General features: G+C 42.3%; 1 protein-coding gene across 2 annotated transcripts; it reads left to right on the forward strand.

Moving 5' to 3' along the window:
* Positions 1-3181: 3181 nt before the first annotated feature.
* LOC106592833 (aerolysin-like protein) lies at positions 3182-9716 on the forward strand. 2 transcript variants are annotated; one of them, XM_045692898.2, is made up of 4 exons: positions 3182-3352; positions 5346-5376; positions 6631-7148; positions 7440-9716. In XM_045692898.2, the coding sequence occupies exons 3-4, from the start codon at positions 6666-6668 to the stop codon at positions 7887-7889; spliced, it is 933 nt and encodes a 310-aa protein (XP_045548854.1). In that variant the 5' UTR covers positions 3182-3352; positions 5346-5376; positions 6631-6665; the 3' UTR covers positions 7890-9716. The 2 variants fall into 2 exon arrangements, with proteins under 2 accessions (XP_045548854.1, XP_014039654.1); XM_014184179.3 differs by lacking the exon at positions 3182-3352 and adding an exon at positions 3360-4769.
* The last annotated feature ends 8843 nt before the right edge of the window (positions 9717-18559 follow it).

Consider the following 18559-nt stretch of genomic DNA (forward strand, 5'->3'; position numbering starts at 1 on the left):
ACTACTCCTGCCCAGTAACTAGAATATGCATATAATTATTGGCTTTGGATAGAAAACACCCTAAAGTTTCTAAAACTGTTTGAATGGTGTCTGTGAGTATAACACAACTCATATGGCAGGCCAAAACCTGAGAAGATTCCATGCAGGAAGTGGCCTGTCTGAGAAGTTGTGTTTCATCTTGGCTCTTTTTATTGAAGACTGAGGATCTTTGCAATAACGTGACACTTCCTACGGCTCCCATAGGCTCTCAGAGCCCGAGAAAAAGCTGAACGATATCGAGGCAGCCTCTGGCTGAAACACTTTATCGCTTTTGGCAATTTCCGCTCAGAGTACTATGGGCTTAGGCGCGTGCCCGTGTCGACCGAATGCTTTATTTTCTTTTGTCTGTTTACCTAAACGCAGATTCCCGGTCGGAATATTATCGCTTTTTTATGAGAAAAATTGCATAAAAATTGATTTTAAACAGCGGTTGACATGCTTCGAAGTACGGTAATGGAATATTTAGAATTTTTTTGTCACGAATTGCGCCATGCTCGTCACCCTTATTTACCCTTTCGGATAGTGTCTTGAACGCAGAAACAAAACGCCGCTGTTTCGATATAACTATGGATTATTTTGAACCAAACCAACATTTGTTATTGAAGTAGAAGTCCTGGGAGTGCATTCTGACGAAGACAGCAAAGGTAATAACATTTTTCTTATAGTAAATCTGACTTTGATGAGTGCTAAACTTGCTGGGTGTCTAAATAGCTAGCCTGTGATGCCGGGCTATCTACTGAGAATATTGCAAAATGTGCTTTCACCGAAAAGCTATTTTAAAATCGGACATATCGAGTGCATAGAGGAGTTCTGTATCTATCATTCTTAAAATAATTGTTATGCTTTTTGTGAACGTTTATCGTGAGTAATTTAGTAAATTCACCGGCAGTGTTCGGTGGGAATGCTAGTCACTTGCTAGTCGCATGCTAATGTAAAAAGCTGGTTTTTGATATAAATATGAACTTGATTGAACAAAACATGCATGTATTGTATAACATAATGTCCTAGGGTTGTCATCTGAGGAAGATCATCAAAGGTTAGTGCTACATTTAGCTGTGGTTTGGGTTTACGTGACATTATATGCTAGCTTGAAAAATGGGTGTCTGATTATTTCTGGCTGGGTACTCTGCTGACATAATCTAATGTTTTGCTTTCGTTGTAAAGCCTTTTTGAAATCGGACAGTAAATGGTAAAGCGAATGGTAAAGAAGGGTGACGAGCACGACGCATCGAAATATTCCATTACCGTACTTCGAAGCATGTCAACCGCTGTTTAAAATCAATTTTTATGCCAAAGCGATAATATTCCGACCGGGAGTGGTGGTTTTCGTTCAAAGAGAGGGAAAATAAAAACATCTCGTGCCCTCGTGCACGAGCCCCAGTCTGATGGTCCTCTGACAGGCCACTATCCAAACGCGCTAATGTGTTTCAGCCAGGGGCTGCCTCGATATCATTCAGCTTTTTCCCGGGTTCTGAGAGCCTATCGGAGCCGTAGGAAGTGTCACGTTACAGCAAAGATCCTCAGTCTTCAATAAAAAGAGCCAAGATGAACAAGAACTTGTCAGACAGGCCACTTCCTGTTCAGAATCTTCTCAGGTTTTGGCCTGCCATATGAGTTCTGTTATACTCACAGACACCATTCAAACAGTTTTAGAAACTTTAGGGTGTTTTCTATCCAAATCAAATAATTATATGCATATTCTAGTTTCTGGGCAGGAGTAATAACCAGATTAAATCGGGTACGTTTTTTTTATCCGGCCGTGAAAATACTGCCCCCTATCCTAAGCAGGTTAACATTAGCCTACACATTGTAACATCTGCTTCCAACTCACACTCTCAAACACATAGATCCCCTGAACGCAGGTCACTCTCCAGATCCCAATCACCTGAATTCTAATCACCTGTATGTCATTATCACACACTATTTAGTTCAGTTCTTTGCATCCCATCACTGTGAGGTACAGTATTGCTTGTTTTGTGACACATTACATTTACATTTTAGTCATTTCGCAGAAACTCTTATCAGAGCAACTTACAGTAGTGAATGAATACATTTCATACATTTTTTTTTTTTGTACTGGCCCCCTTGGGAATCAACCCCACAACCCTGGCATTGCACAGATCATGCTGGTGTTGGAAACACCATGCTCTACCAACTGAGCCACAGGGAAGACACATGTCTTTCAGATTGCAGGTTTTCCCGTAATTTACTCCTCCCGTGTATGATAGTATTTTCCTGCCTCACTAATGATGTCTTTTTGCCTATTCCCTGCCTGTACTTTAGTCTATTGAATTCCCTGTTATCTACCTATTGCCTTGACCTCCCGGACTACATTACTAGCCTTTTCCCTGCCTGTACTGTTGCCTTTGGACTTTCTGTGTATGACCTTCTGCCTGCCCCTGGACCAGGCTACCTGCCTCGCCCTGTGGTCCTTTTCAATAAACACCTGCTACGCCCTGCTCTTGAAACCAGCTCTCTGTCTCCCCTCGTGTTCATTACACATTCATTTTTATTATTGATTTTCAGCTTCCATGTAATACACAGATGTGAACTCTTTGAGCTACAGCCATAGGCTTGAGTGTTTTAAAAAATATGGAGCAAAATATGTCAATTATATTGATATATGATTCATTTTGATGGAACGTTTCCCTAAACGCTTCCACGAAGTTTACATTCATGTTGCCTTGGTAAAAGGCATCTTCCTACTGTAGTCAACTAGCAAGGAAGGAAGGTTGGGCTCCCAAGTGGCGTAGTGGTCTAAGGCACTGCATGTCAGTGCAAAGAGATCTGGCTGTGATTGGGAGTGTGATATAACAGCCAGTTACCTGCAGGAACCAACCCTATGAACCATGTCGTTTCTTTTGTTTCTTTTGTTTAGCAGTATATAAGAGAACTGAAGGAACCGCCCTGGCGGAGCTTGTGGCAGACTTGTACTTTGTACGTGTTTGTTTTAACCACTCCAGTTAGTGATAATAAAGAATTCATCATTTAATGTGGACTTCAGGAGTCCCTGGTGTTGAATTTCCACAAAACACATCTGTCATGATAAGCACAATACAATGTTTATTCAGGGTGAAAGGTTCTTTGTAAATTCTGATGTACATCATTGTATGGGCGTGGGGGGAGTTTTGCTGCTATAAGAAAGAGTGCTTCTCCACTCCAGAGACACATATTCCGCTGTTGCATCTTTGAACTTCACTCAGAGTCTTGACTCTTAAAGAAGATTATTGCATATTGAATCAGACCAATCAGTTTTCTTTCATCAAGATCATCTATAGTCATCCTTAACACTGAGGCCTGCATATCATTCTATGTAAGTACACAATGTCACCAAATTACTAATCTTGCCATATGAGGAATATTTGAAAGCTATGTTAATATTTTGACCAACAAATGAACAAAACCTTTCACCAACAAATGAACAAAACTTTCAGGTAACAAATGCGTACTATATTCTGAAACAGTTGCTTAATCAGTTATAAAGTCTAGTTAAACAATCATGGTATGGGTTTGTTGTCCCCCACGAAGAAATTGGGGAGGGGACTACGGATCAGTCTGTCCGTTCGTTCATATGTTTGTTTGTAAGTTAGTAAAACATGATATCTCAGACAGCACTAGTAAGATTTTGACAAAGCTTGGGTGAATGATTCGTCTTGCCGTACAGATTTGGCATTTACAAAATGACACTAATTGGCCCAAGACAGGAGCTATGGTAATTAACTGCAATTTGTTGGTCACACGCGATATGTCAATTGGCCCAAGAGGGGGTACTGCATCATTCGTGGGGGACGACATGTTTACTGTTGCCTTGTTTTCACATGGTACCCTCCTATTGTTCTGTTTTGAATTCAAAAGTATTATGTTAGTATGATGTTTAATGTGAGGTGAGTAGACTGTTGAGTGTAGTACTTTACATCAAGCTGTCTCTTCATCTTGAATACACTGATTGACACATCTAGCATTGGATACAGAAATGTCAGGTCCCAAATTATTGAACTGCAGGGAAATGTGAACTGAGACAGGAAGTTCTTCATGCCAGCAATTTTGCTCCGTTAAAGCTGCAGTAGGTAAGTCTGCAGACAGCAGACTCTCTCACACACTCTCGTTCGCTTTCTGTGCCCTCTGCCTGCAGACATAATTGTTAATAAATCCCAAATAATGAAGTTGATATAATTCATCATGTATATTTATCTGTTTAAATCAAATTATTTGTGCACATTAGTCAGGTACATCCTCAGAAGGGACACGATTGGCTGGAATTATATTTCAGAGTGATTGCAGAGCGAGGGGCAGTCAAAGAAGCTGGATCTTCTCTCAGGATATTTTACATACTGATAGCTGATGATGTGTGAAGACAACCTCACAGAATTGTTAAAAATAAATATGACCTAATGCAGCTTTAACATGAAAGCTTACTTAAATTAGAGAATCTACATCCTTCTTTGAAACTGAGGCATGCAAAAGCCTTGTATGTTAGTAAAACTCATCATGCTAAGTGAACATTTTTTTTTTTAACTAATGTTGATTTTATTACTAATTAACTGCACATTTCAGGGAACAAACGGTACCTAAATGATTAAACAGTTGATTTATTGGTCATCATTTGTAGTTCATCAGTATATATGACATAATGTTTTGTATTCACATTGTTCACTTTGGCCTGCTATTGTTTTTGTTTTCACATGGTGGACGTTGGCCTGCTCTGCTGATCCTGTGTAATATGTTTTCAGGTGATTTGACTAAACACAGGTTTCTCTAGCAATTCATATTTATTGTTGCATGTTCATGTTGTATTTATACTATATCACTGGGATAAATTTGACTCAGATATGCAGATGTGGTATGACAGTATGATGTTTAGTTGTTCCTATAAAGTAGACTGTTGAGTGTAGTGCTTAATACCAAACTTTCCTTTTCATCTTGATTTGACTAATACAACTAGTATTGAAATTACAGATTCTATAATTGTTCAATTCTGGTAAAATAAAATACTTTACCTTTCTGAAACCATGTGAAATCAAGGTAAAGTTTCGATTTACATTCAGAAATTAAGTTTTAATTATTAACAGTCAAGTTTTAGGAATTACTTACATTTAATTGGACATACTGTATACTTTAAAGGGTTGACAGACCCTGTTCTATATTAGACAGTGTCATAATATATTAATGCATACCTGTGAATACTGCAGCCTGTCTTAAAGATGTTTGTATTATATTATAATATATTAATGCATACCTGTGAATACTGCAGCCTGTCTTAAAGATTATTGTTCTATATTGATTCAATTATACCTTTACTCTTTCAGATATTCAAAAGCAGAAACTTTTTTTGGAGAGGTGAGTTTCAGCCCCACAAACACCTCATATACTGATGTAGAATCTGTAACATTCATACTCATTATTATAGGTCAGTTTATCATATTCTGAGGTAGCATCTGTAAAATTCATACTCATCATTATTCATGATAATTTCTAATTATGGCAACATCAGAATTAATTTTAAAAGTGCATAGAGACGTGCTCACTTACACAACAATATGTTTCATTACATATAAGTCACCATGTTGATCAGGACGAAACAGCAGGAGGTAGAGTGGGGAGGTGCTGGGAGTAGGAGAGGGACTCCATGGTGTTGATCAGGAAGAAACAGCAGGAGGTAGAGTAGGGAGGTGCTGGGTGAAGGAGAGGGACTCCATGGTGTTGATCAGGAAGAAACAGCAGGAGGTAGAGTAGGGAGGTGCTGGGTGAAGGAGAGGGACTCCATGGTGTTGATCAGGAAGAAACAGCAGGAGGTAGAGTAGGGAGGTGCTGGGTGAAGGAGAGGGACTCCATGGTGTTGATCAGGAAGAAACAGCAGGAGGTAGAGTGGGGATGTGCTGGGAGTAGGAGAGGGACTCCATGGTGTTGATCAGGAAGGAACAGCAGGAGGTAGAGTGAGGAGGTGCTGGGTGAAGGAGAGGGACTCCATGGTGTTGATCAGGAAGAAACAGCAGGAGGTAGAGTGGGGATGTGCTGGGTGAAGGAGAGGGACTCCATGGTGACTCTGAGGTCCCTAGCTGAGGAGGATGGAATGGGTGTGATAGATTCCAGACGAATAGAGATATAAAATCAGAGGAGGGTGGAGGACAAGGAGGAGTTAGGAGCAATTTAAGAACACTTCATTCTCAGTGACCTGAGGATTGTGGAGCGATTTGGTCGCCCTAGACCAGAGCTACCATCATGTATTCTTTCATTCCATTCCCAATCTAGTCCACCTGATTCTAATAATTAACTGTTTGACAAGCTGAATCACATTACTTACCACTGGGGTTGTAGTGAAAACCTACAGGAGGATAGCTTCCCATGATCAGGGTTTGAGAGCAATGGTGTGAACCTACAGGAGGGTAGCTCTCCAGGAACAAGGTTGAAGAGCCCTGCCCTAGACTGATATGTTGCTCGACCTCTACTTCCAACCACGAGTCATTATATCCCTTGGTTATCGTTTGATCCTTATATCTTGTTCTTTAATTTCCTTTTGGTGCTTTGCATGTCTGAATCAGATCTCCTTTGAGTTGGAGCTTGAAGTTATGTGTACGAATTTGTATTTTTTAGGTTACTTGACGCACGCGCACACACACGCACTCAACATGGCAACCACACTGGAACTAATAGGTGGTCAAGGAGGCAGTTCATTTGAATTCCACGGCATGAACAACGGTGCCACCCTCAAGAAGATCGGAGTGGCGGTGGGAGGCTCGCAGGTCAAAGCTGTGCGGGTGGAGCTTACCGACGGGAAAGTAGCGACTTTTGGAGATGCAAACACTTTCAATGAGTTTGAGTTCAAACTCGGCGAGCGCATCACAAAGCTGTCGCTGTGGGGTAACGGCGCCGGCACACGTCTGGGTGCCATCAAGTTCACGACGAGTGAGAACCGTCAGTTCTTCGAAAAAATGACCAGCTGGGGACTGAAGACTGAGTACACCATAGATGTGGGGTCCGGAATCTGCCTGGGGCTGCAGGGCAGGTATGGCTCGGACATCGACTGCATGGGCTTCCTCTTCATCAACACCATCAAGTCGTCCGTGCTGACCGACATGACGTATCCCACCCTGTCCCTCTTCAAACCCCAGGTGAGCTCTTTTATAGATGTGTGTAGGCGGCTCAGGAAAACTCTACCGATGCTCTAACATTAAGGGGGCTGTCCACATTAAAACATATAATCCAATATGGGGGTCGACATTCATCAGGCATCTCATTTCTAGGACAGTCACACACACATACAGACACATTAGTTATTATTGTTGGCTTTCTAAAAATCAATTGATCAGATCCTCAATGATGATTAGCTCTTAAATTGTCTTTGTCTTATCTGAACAATTTGTATCTTTGTGTGTGTGTCTGTGTGTGTGTGTTGATTTTAGGTGAGCCCAGAATATGTGAAATCTGTGTCTCACCACAACGACACCTCCTTGGTTCAAGAAGAGTCCATTACATACAGCAAGACACTGACCAAAACTTCCTCCTGGTCAGTCAGCAACAAGATAGAATCCACCTTGAATGTGTCAGTCAAAGCGGGGATCCCAGATCTGGTCGAGGTGACATCAGGGTTCAGCTTGACCGTGGGAGTGGAACATTCCACCAGCCTGGAGAAGACAGAGACCATAACAGAAGCGGATACCATCAACCTGAAGATCCCGCCAGGGAAGACCATGGATGTTGAGATCACAGTGGGGAGAGCAAATATCGACCTCGACTACGAGGCCAAAGTGAAAGTCACCTGCATGAATGGCAGTCAGCTGGTCTTCCCATCCAACGGCACCTACACTGGTGTGACTTACACTTCAGCGAGGGTATCCACAAAGGAGAGATGAGACAAGTATGACTTCATGAATAATAAGCACAGTGATAGAATGACTAACACCATGACTAATTCTTTGTGTGCCTTTTCTGTTATTATGATCTTCTTTGAGTGAATCTAATTGAACCATGTTGACTCAGCTCTTTATTTCTGTCTCAGCAGAGGGTATAACAACAGGTGGGTTATTCCTACAATCTGGTGCCTTTTATGTCCAATGACATGTTAACACATATTTTGTGTGAATTATTGAACAACATTCACTACAAAATGTTTTCTTATACGCTTAGACCCCATTTACCATAAAAAACAATGTTACGTAACTATAATACATTTCATTTATAATAAACCATTTGTCTTGTGTGTCAGTAACCTTTCGCCATATCCCCAGTTAAGTTTATTCAACTTCCATTGGATATACTATTCATAAAATTCACAAATATTGTAATTATCATTACATTGAGTTGTTCTCTTTCTAACTAATTGTTAATCATGATTAATGTATTATTTAATATAAGAATAATCTAATGTGTTTGTTAGCACACACGCAGTCACTAACACACACACATAGTTTTCTTCTCTGGTTGCACATTTAACATGCTGGTAGAAATGAGGTAAAATGGATTTAAGTTTTCCTGCATTGAAGTCCCCGGCCACTAGGCGCGCCGCCTCTGGATGAACATTTTCCTGATAACTTATGGCCTTACACAGCTCATTGAGTGCGTGTTAGTGCCAGCATCGGTTTGTGGTGGTAAATAGACAGCTACTGAGAATATAGACTAAAAACTATCTTCAGCCTGACAGTAGAGAAAATATATTATCATTATAAAAGGGTAAAGGGCTATATTTCACATACTTCCTACACATTACAGATCAAATATATTTTTTTGTCCATTGACAGTTCACCTACGGAAATAATTTGGCAGGACATTAATCCTATTGCATAGAATTGTTCATCTGTGTGCTTTTTCCTCAGAGAGGTAAGGATAAGGGGACTTATTAGTCAGTTGTACAACTTAATGCATTCAACTGAAATGTGTCTACTGCATTTACCCCAACCCCTCTTAATCAGAGAGGTGCGGGGGGCTGCCATAACCAACCTCCACATCTTCAGCACCCAGGGAACAGTGGGTTAACTGCCTTGCTCAGGGACAGAACAACAGATTTTGAACTTGTCAGCTCATGGATTCAAACTTGCAACCTTTCAGTTACTAGCCAAACGCTCTAACCACTAGGCTACCTGCCGCCCCAAATGATAGTACTGTAGTAGCCGACTCCCTGCTGACCTAAAACAAAGAACCCTTTCATTTAGAATATGTTGCATCGTTGCTTTGGTTTTACATCAATTTATTCACTCATAGTGTTTCTACTTAGTGGATGTAACTAGACCACCACTAGATGGTGGTGTCACACTTCATAGGTCTTTCATAGCCCATATTATGTGTAGCCTATTTGTATGTAGGTTATATCCTCTTGTAGCTGCACTTAAATTACATTTTACTCATGCTTTTCCTTTCATCTATGTTTCATTGAAAATCGTTGTCACAGAGCTGATCTCTAATGTTAACAAGGTCCAATGAGTCACTGATTATAACTGTTTACAGTGGAAGACCTATGATAATTGTAGCAAAGTTCTCTGCTCTTTCGATTGTTGTTCACCCGTGAAAAGGAAAATAAATGTATGAGACATGCTAATTAATTTAGTTTAGTTTTGCATAAAACCTTTTGTTTACAGCTCTACTCTTTCCATTCATGCATTTGTTGATTAAAAGTATAAATACAAAGTGATCATATTTATGAATTAACACTAAAGTTAAGCTAAATAAACTAAATACTAACTTTGTTTTGTCCTTGTAATTAGCGGGGTTCTTCATGTTTCTTGGTTGGAGATGGTGACAGGCACATGGAGGTGAGGTTGAGAGCACCATATTTTAACTGTGTGGTGGTTCACGCCAACCTGTTGATTGTCCCGGGGGGAGGATAATTGGGAAACATTGAAATGTGAATTGATACATTCCATGGTGATGTGCAACTTCATCTTCTTCTTTGGTATAATGGCGTTCGCAAAACAATTGGATGTACATTCTACCACCAGAGGTGGATAATAAGGACCCCAAAAAGGAAATAATTATAATAATCATACAAATTGTCAAAAAATGTATTTGAACTAAACAAAATCATCCTGCTTTTCTGTAAAACAAAAACACAAATTCTAATCAGGTTGCTACACAGCCTCAGACGCCTCCTGCGAGGGTGAGAGATTTCATAGCGACAATAGTCCTTGCAGTGCTTCTGCCGTGAAGTCTTGGAGCCCAAAAAATTCTTGGCTGCAGATATAATGATATCCAGATTATTGGACTTCTTAGACATTTGTGTTGTACAATTCATCATTGTGGCTATAAATGCTACAAAATCCACCTTCTTCACAATGAATGTATCGAAATCACTTAATTGACTTAAAACATTAGCAACTGGTTGCCCTGCATCCACTGCCATATCTTCAACACTGTGGCCTCTTGCCCCTTCCACTCTCTTTTCCGCCTCCACATGGGAGATCTGCTGTACAGCCCTGATCCAGGGCACTCAAGTAAGTCCGGAGTATGATCCCCACCACAGTTGCAACATTTTCAGTATCATACTTCTCCCGTCTGCAAACACTTGACATGTGACCATATATTTTACAGTTCCCACACTGTAATGGTTTCTACACAAATGCTGTCACCGCATACGTCACATATCCAAGCTTCACATATTCAGGTAGAGTCCCCTCAAACAACAATAATATCGATAGGCTTTTCTCCTTCCTTCCATTTACCATACTTGTCAGTTGACGTGTACTGATCACTCCTGGGATTTTCTGACTAAGGTACTCATCATCTATATCCAAATAGACTCCAGCTATAACTCATTTTGCAGGCGCCCTACTCCGAAGATCAGTACAGGTTACTTCTGACGTGGACAATTTAGCCAGATCCAGTGTACGTTTATTCTGTTCTTCATCGACACAACCAAAACAAGGCCGCTTCAAGTCACCTTTACTGAATCCACCTTCCCCACTGCTTGGATTTCCCAAATGAACCTCCTTGTCCCAAAAAAATGCAGTCCAATAAGAAAATTGACGAGTTGATTTATGTCCCGTTTGTTTATTATTTTGTAAATATTACTTTTGGCGCCTATTCACTCCTCACTTTTGATAATAAAAGTCCTCACCAGAAAAACGTATCATCCTTGTCTGACTTCTCACTGCAACATCCACCACAACGGCATATCTCAAAGTTGTCCATCGTTTTTTTTTCAGTGACATACTTAATGTTTATGTTATGCACAAGAGTGGTCTCCCCAGCACACACACCATGTCACTCTGGTCAAAAGTGAACTATGTATTGAATAGGATGCCATTTGGGATGCTGTCTACAATGTTCAGATGATAGCTTCACTCTAGCTAATCTCCTCATTTATTCTTTCTGAATCTCCTCTCATCCCTCATCTTATAGAACGGCCAAAAGGGGCGGTGTTGCAATCTACTGCAGAGATAGCCTGCAGAGTTCTGTCCTACTATCCAGTTCTGTACCCAAACAATTTGAACTTCTGCTTTTAAAAATACATCTCTCTAAAAACAAGTCTCTCACCGTTGCCGCCTGCTATAGACCACCCTCTGCCCCCAGCTGTGCTCTGGACACCATATGTGAACTGATTGCCCCCTATCTATCTTCAGAGCTCGTGCTGCTTGGTGACCTAAACTAGGACATGCTTAACACCCCAGCCATCCTACAATCTAAGCTTGATGCTCTCAATCTCACACAAATTATCAATGAACCTACCAGGTACCACCCCAAAGCCTTAAACATGGGCACCCTCATAGATATCATCCTAACCAACTTGCCCTCTAAATACACCTCTGCTGTTTTCATCCAAGATCTCAGTGATCACTGCCTCATTGCATGCATCCGTAATGGGTCAGCGGTCAAATGACCTCCACTCATCACTGTCAAACGCTCCCTGAAACATTTCAGTGAGCAAGCCTTTCTAATCGACCTGGCCCGGGTATCCTGGAAGGATATTGACCTCATCCTGTCAGTAGAGGATGCCTGGTTATTTTTTTAAATGCCTTCCTCACCATCTTAAATAAGCATGCCCCATTCAAGAAATTTAGAACCAGGAACAGATATAGCCCTTGGTTCTCTCCATACCTGACTGCCCTTAACCAACACAAAAACATCCTGTGGCGTTCTGCATTAGCATCGAACAGCCCCCGTGATATGCAACTTTTCAGGGAAGTTAGAAACCAATATACACAGGCAGTTAGACAAGCCAAGGCTAGCTTTTTCAAGCAGAAATTTGCTTCCTGCAACACAAACTCAAAAAAGTTCTGGGACACTGTAAAGTCCATGGAGAATAAGAACACCTCCTCCCATCTACCCACTGCACTGAGGATAGGAAACTCTGTCAACTCCGATAAATCCACTATAATTGAGAATTTCAATAAGCATTATTCTACGGCTGGCCATGCTTTCCACCTGGCTACCCCTACCCCGGTCAACAGCACTGCACCCCCCGCAGCTACTCGCCCAAGCCTGCCCCATTTCTCCTTCTCCCAAATCCAGTCAGCTGATATTCTGAAAGAGCTGCAAAATCTGGACCCCTACAAATCAGCCGGACAAGACAATCTGGACCCTTCCATTCTAAAATTATCTGCCGAAATTGTTGCAACCCCTATTACTAGCCTGTTCAACCTCTCTTTCGTGTCGTCTGAGATTCCAAAAGATTGGAAAGCAGCTGCTGTCATCCCCCTCTTCAAAGGAGGGGACACTCTTGACCCAAACTGCTACAGACCTATATCTATCCTACCCTGCCTTTCTAAGGTCTTCAAAAGCCAAGTCAACAAACAGATTACCGACCATTTCGAATCCCACTGCACCTTCTCCGCTATGCAATCTGGTTTCAGAGCTGGTCATGGGTGCACCTCAGCCACGCTCAAGGTCCTAAACGATATCGTAACCGCCATCGATAAGAAACAATACTGTGCTGCCGTATTCATTGACCTGGCCAAGGCTTTCAACTCTGTTAATCACCACATCCTCATCGGCACACTCAATAGCCTTGGTTTCTCAAATGATTGCCTCGCCTGGTTCACCAACTACTTCTCCGATAGAGTTCAATGTGTCAAATCAGATGGCCTGTTGTCTGGGCCTCTGGTAGTCTCTATTGGGGTGCCACAGGGTTCAATTCTTGGGCCAACTCTTTTCTCTGTATACATCAATGATGTCGCTCTTGCTGCTGGTGAGTCTCTGATCCACCTCTACGCAGACGACACCATTCTGTATACTTCTGGCCCTTCTTTGGACAACCCTCCAGACGAGCTTCAATGCCATTACAACTCTCCTTCCGTGGCCTCCAACTGCTCTTAAATACTAGTAAAACTAAATGCATGCTTTTCAACCGATCGCTGCCCGTACCTGCCCGCCCGTCCAGCATCACTACTCTGGACGGTTCTTACTTAGAATATGTGGACAACTACAAATACCTAGGTGTCTGGTTAGACTGTAAGCTCTCCTTCCAAACTCACATCAAACATCTCCAATCCAAAGTTAAATCTAGAATTGGCTTCCTATTTCGCAACAAAGCATCCTTCATTCATGCTGCCAAACATACCCTCGTAAAACTGACCATCCTACCGATCCTCGACTTTGGCGATGTCGTTTACAAAATAGCCTCCAATACCCTACTCAATAAACTGGATGCAGTCTATCACAGTGCCATCCGTTTTGTAACCAAAGCCCCATATTCTACCCACCACTGCGACCTGTACGCTCATAGCCCATCTATAATTTAGCCCAAACAACTACCTCTTCCCCTACTGTATTTATTTATTTATTTTGCTCCTTTGCACCCCATTATTTATATTTCTACTTTGCGCTTTCTTCCACTACAAATCTACCATTCCAGTGTTTTACTTGCTATATTGTATTTACTTTGCCACCATGGTCTTTTTTGCCTTTACCTCCCTTATCTCACCTCATTTGCTCACATTGTATATAGACTTATTTTTCTACTGTATTATTGACTGTATGTTTGTTTTACTACATGTGTAACTCTGTGTTGTTGTATGTGTCGAACTGCTTTGCTTTATCTTGGCCAGGTTGCAATTGTAAATGAGAACTTGTTCTCAACTTGCCTACCTGGTTAAATAAAGGTAAATAAATAAATCAATTATAGCCAGAAACGCCTGTTGGATTTCTCCGGGGATCATCTTCAAAACTAGAATGCTCCAGTCATAATCTGATAAGCACAGATCTGCACATCAGCTGCTGGAGGCAGAGACAGCTAGCTGGAGGCAGAGACAGCTAGCTGGAGGCACAGACAGATAGCTGGAGGCACAGTCAGCTAGCTGGAGGCACAGACAGATAGCTGGAGGCAGATACAGCTAGCTGGAGGCACAGACAGCTAGCTGGAGGCACAGACAGATAGCTGGAGGCAGAGACAGATAGCTGGAGGCAGAGACAGATAGCTGGAGGCAGAGACAGATAGTTGTAAATGGACCTGTAAAGATGTAATTGTATAGCTGTATGGTAAAACTGTGGAAAAACATTAGACAAGAAAATACAAATAAATATAATTTCATTGAACCTTTAAGATAGTTTTGGTGTAACTCCCGGTGAGATTATTACAGAGAGAGAGACAGACACACATGGACACTACAGGTCAAAGAGAGAGTGCTGATCTGGCAGAGCCCGACATGCCCCAACATAACAATAAACACTAGTCTCCTAGTCGATACCTCCAACCCCACTTCACCACCAAATAACTGGGGTCAACCCCAGAAATCTTCACTTTCATCCTCTGATCCTCATACCAAACTATGAGAAACAGACACACACACACACATACACACACACACACACACACACACACACACACACACACACACACACACACATTTGTTATCAGCATTCTGAGCTATAGGGAATAGAACCAAGATATAACACATACAGTATATCACAAAAGTGAGTACGCCTATCACATTTTTGTAAATATTTGAGTATATCTTTTCATGTGACAACACTGAAGAAATGACACTTTGCTACAATGTAAAGTAGTGAGTGTACAGCTTGTATAACAGTGTAAATTTGCTGTCCCCTCAAAATAACACAACACACAGCCATTAATGTCTAAACCGCTGGCAACAAAAGTGAGTACACCCCAAAGTGAAAATATCCAAATTGGGCCCAAAGTGTCAATATTTTGTGTGGCCACCATCATTTTTCAGCACTGCCTTAACCCTCTTGAGCATGGAGTTCACCAGAGCTTCACAGGTTGCCACTGGAGTCCTCTTCCACTCCTCCATGACGACATCACGGAGCTGGTGGATGTTAGAGACCTTGCACTCCTCCACCTTCCGTTTGAGGATGCCCCACAGATGCTCAATAGGGTTTAGGTCTGGAGACATGCTTGGCCAGTCCATCACCTTTACCCTCAGCTTCTTTAGCAAGGCAGTGGTCGTCTTGGACGTGTGTTTGGGGTCGTTATCATGTTGGAATACTGCCCTGGGTTAGAGTGGTTGTGGATCACATGGACACCTAATACTCTGCGTGCTCCAGGGCCGGAGAGAAGAAACAGAAAACTAATGGATTAGATACCAAAATAGGGCCGCTGTTTGTTTTAATCAGTCTGGTGACACAGAGAGCTTTTGAAAGCACAGGGGGAAGAGAGTCTAGAGGGAGAGATTGAGAAGGTCGGGGTGAATGGCCCACCAAACCATGGAGGTCTGGAGGGTGGCTAGTCAAATTAAATCAAATCAAATCAGCCATGGAAGCCACTCGCTCGCACAACTCAACAAGTGAGTATGAGCATAAAAGTGACATCACCATGATAAATGAAGGCTGACAAAGATATTTCATTTCAAAACTAACAGTTTTTAGCGGTCCAAGCTCTTAGAGGTTAGAATTATGTGTTTGCTGAAACGTCTTCCAAGGCAGAGAGAAGGAGGCAAACACAATTTTCCCATTTGCAGCTGCTTTCTTGTAAGGGCTCGGGCGTCATGAGTGAGGAATCAAAACGCAGGAAGCACCGAGAGCAGGGTAGTGGCGTTTTTAATGGTTCACACAGGCGAGTACACACAAGCCACTCCAAACAGCGCAATCAAGCGCACTCAAAATAAAGATTCCCAAACACAGGGGGAAAATAACACACGGTGCCTAAACAAACACACAAGCGAAAAACACAAACCCAACAGGGTATAATCCCGCACAATAAGGAAGCAGACCAGCTAACTCTAATAGCCCCGCTAATTACCCCTACTAGGAACAGGTGCACACAAACACAAACAGGGGGAAAACAAAAAGGGAATCAGTGGCAGCTAATAGGCCGGTGACGACGACCACCGAGCGCCACCCAAGCAGGAGGGGGCGCCACCGTCGGTGGGAATCGTGACAGTACCCCCCCTCCTGATGCGCGGCTCCCACAGCATCGCCGACACCGGCCTCGAGGACGACCCGGAGGACGAGGCGCAGGGCGATCCGGACGGAGGCGATGAAATCCCTCAACATGGATGGGTCCAAGACGTCCTCCGCCGGCACCCTGCACCTCTCCTCCGGGCCGTACCCCTCCCAGTTTACGAGGTACTGCAGGCCCCTCGATGTCCAGAGGGGGCGGAGGGACCTCCGGTACCTCACGTTCCTGCAGGGGACCAGCTACCACCAGCCTGAGGAGAGACACATGAAACGAGGGGTTAATACGGTAAAAGGACGGGAGTTGTAACCGATAACACACCTCGTTTATCCTCCTCAGGACTTTAACCTGTTTAGGATAGGGGGCAGTATTTTCACGGCCGGATAAAAAACGTACCCGATTTAATCTGATTATTGCTCCTGCCCAGAAACTAGAATATGCATATAATTATTAGCTTTGGATAGAAAACACTCCAAAGTTTCTAAAACTGTTTGAATGGTGTCTGTGAGTATAACAGAACTCATTTGGCAGGCCAAAACCTGAGAAGATTCTGTACAGGAAGTACCCTGTCTGACCATTTCTTGGCCTTCTTGATCATCTCTATCCAAAACGAGGGATCTCTGCTGTTACGTGACACTTCCTACGGCTCCCATAGGCTCTCAGAAGGCGGCAAAAAGCTGAATCGTGGCTTTGCAGGCCCTGGCTGAAAAACATTATCGCGTTTGGATAGTGGTCGGTCAGAGTACTATGAGACTGAGGCGTGTGCACGAGGCGACCCCATGTTTTTATTCTTTCGTCTTTGAACATAAACAACGACTCCCGGTCGGAATATTATCGCTTTTTTACGAGAAAAATAGCATAAAAATTGATTTTAAACAGCGGTTGACATGCTTCGAAGTACGGTAATGGAATATTTAGAAATGTTTTGTCACGAAACGTGTGGGGCGCGTAACCCTTCGTCACCCTTGGATAGTGTCTTGAACGCACGAACAAAACGTCGCTATTTGGATATAACTATGGATTCTTTTGAACCAAACCAACATTTGTTATTGAAGTAGAAGTCCTGGGAGTGCATTCTGACGAAGAACAGGAAAGGTAATCAAACTTTTCTAATAGTAAATCGGAGTTTGGTGAGGGTCAAACTTTGTGGGTGTCAAAATAGCTAGCCTGTGATGGCGGGCTATCTACTCAGAATATTGCAAAATGTGCTTTCACCGAAAAGCGATTTTAAAATCGGACATAGCGAGTGCATAAAGGAGTTCTGTATCTATAATTCTTAAAATAATTGTTATGTTTTTTGTGAACGTTTATCGTGAGTAATTTAGTAAATTCACCGGAAGTGTTCGGTGGGAATGCTAGTTCTGAACGTCACGTGCTAATGTTAAAAGCTGGTTTTTGATATAAATATGAACTTGATTGAACAAAACATGCATGTATTGTATAACATAATGTCCTAGGGTTGTCATCTGATGAAGATCATCAAAGGTTAGTGCTGCATTTAGCTGTGGTTTTGTTTTTTGTGACATTATATGCTAGCTTGAAAAATGGGTGTCTGATTATTTCTGGCAGGGTACTCTGCTGACATAATCTAATGTTTTGCTTTCGCTGTGAAGCCTTTTTGAAATCGGACAGTGTGGTTAGATAAAGGAGAGTCTTGTCTTTAAAATGGTGTAAAATAGTCCTATGTTTGAAAAATGTGAAGTTTTTGTATTTTTGAGGAATTTGTAATTCGCGCCACGCCTATCATTGGATATTGGAGCAGGTGTTCCGCTAGCGGACCGTCTAGATGTAAGAGGATAAGGAAATAAGCAAACACACCCAGAGGCGGCGCTCCTAGTGGCCGGAGACTTTAATGCAGGGAAACTTAAATCAGTTGTACCAAATTTCCATCAACATGTTAAATGTGCAACCAGAGGGAAAACAATTCTAGATCACCTGTACTCCACACACAGAGACACGTAAAAAGCTCTTCCTCACCATCCATTTGGTAAATCCGACCACAACTCTATCCTCCTGATTCCTGCTTACAAGCAAAAAAGAATGCAGGAAGCACCAGTGACTCGGTCTATAAAAAAGTGATCAGATGAAGCAGATGCTAAACTGCAGGACTGTTTTGCTAGAACAGACTGGAACATGTTCTAGGAATTTTCCGATGGCATTGAGGAGTTCACCACATCAGTCCCTGGCTTCATCAATAAGTGCTTCGAGAATGTCGTCCCCACAGTGACTGAACGTACA

The sequence above is a fragment of the Salmo salar genome, chromosome 13 (genome assembly GCF_965601325.2).
Source record: "Salmo salar chromosome 13, fSalSal1, whole genome shotgun sequence".
Classification (NCBI taxonomy): Eukaryota; Metazoa; Chordata; class Actinopteri; order Salmoniformes; family Salmonidae; genus Salmo; species Salmo salar.

Coding starts and splice junctions, on each gene's coding strand:
- LOC106592833 (XM_045692898.2), top strand. CDS start 6,666: ATGGCAACCACACTGGAACTAATAGGTGGTCAAGGAGGCAGTTCATTT. Junction 7,149..7,439: donor TGTCCCTCTTCAAACCCCAG/GTGAGCTCTTTT, acceptor TGTTGATTTTAG/GTGAGCCCAGAATATGTGAA.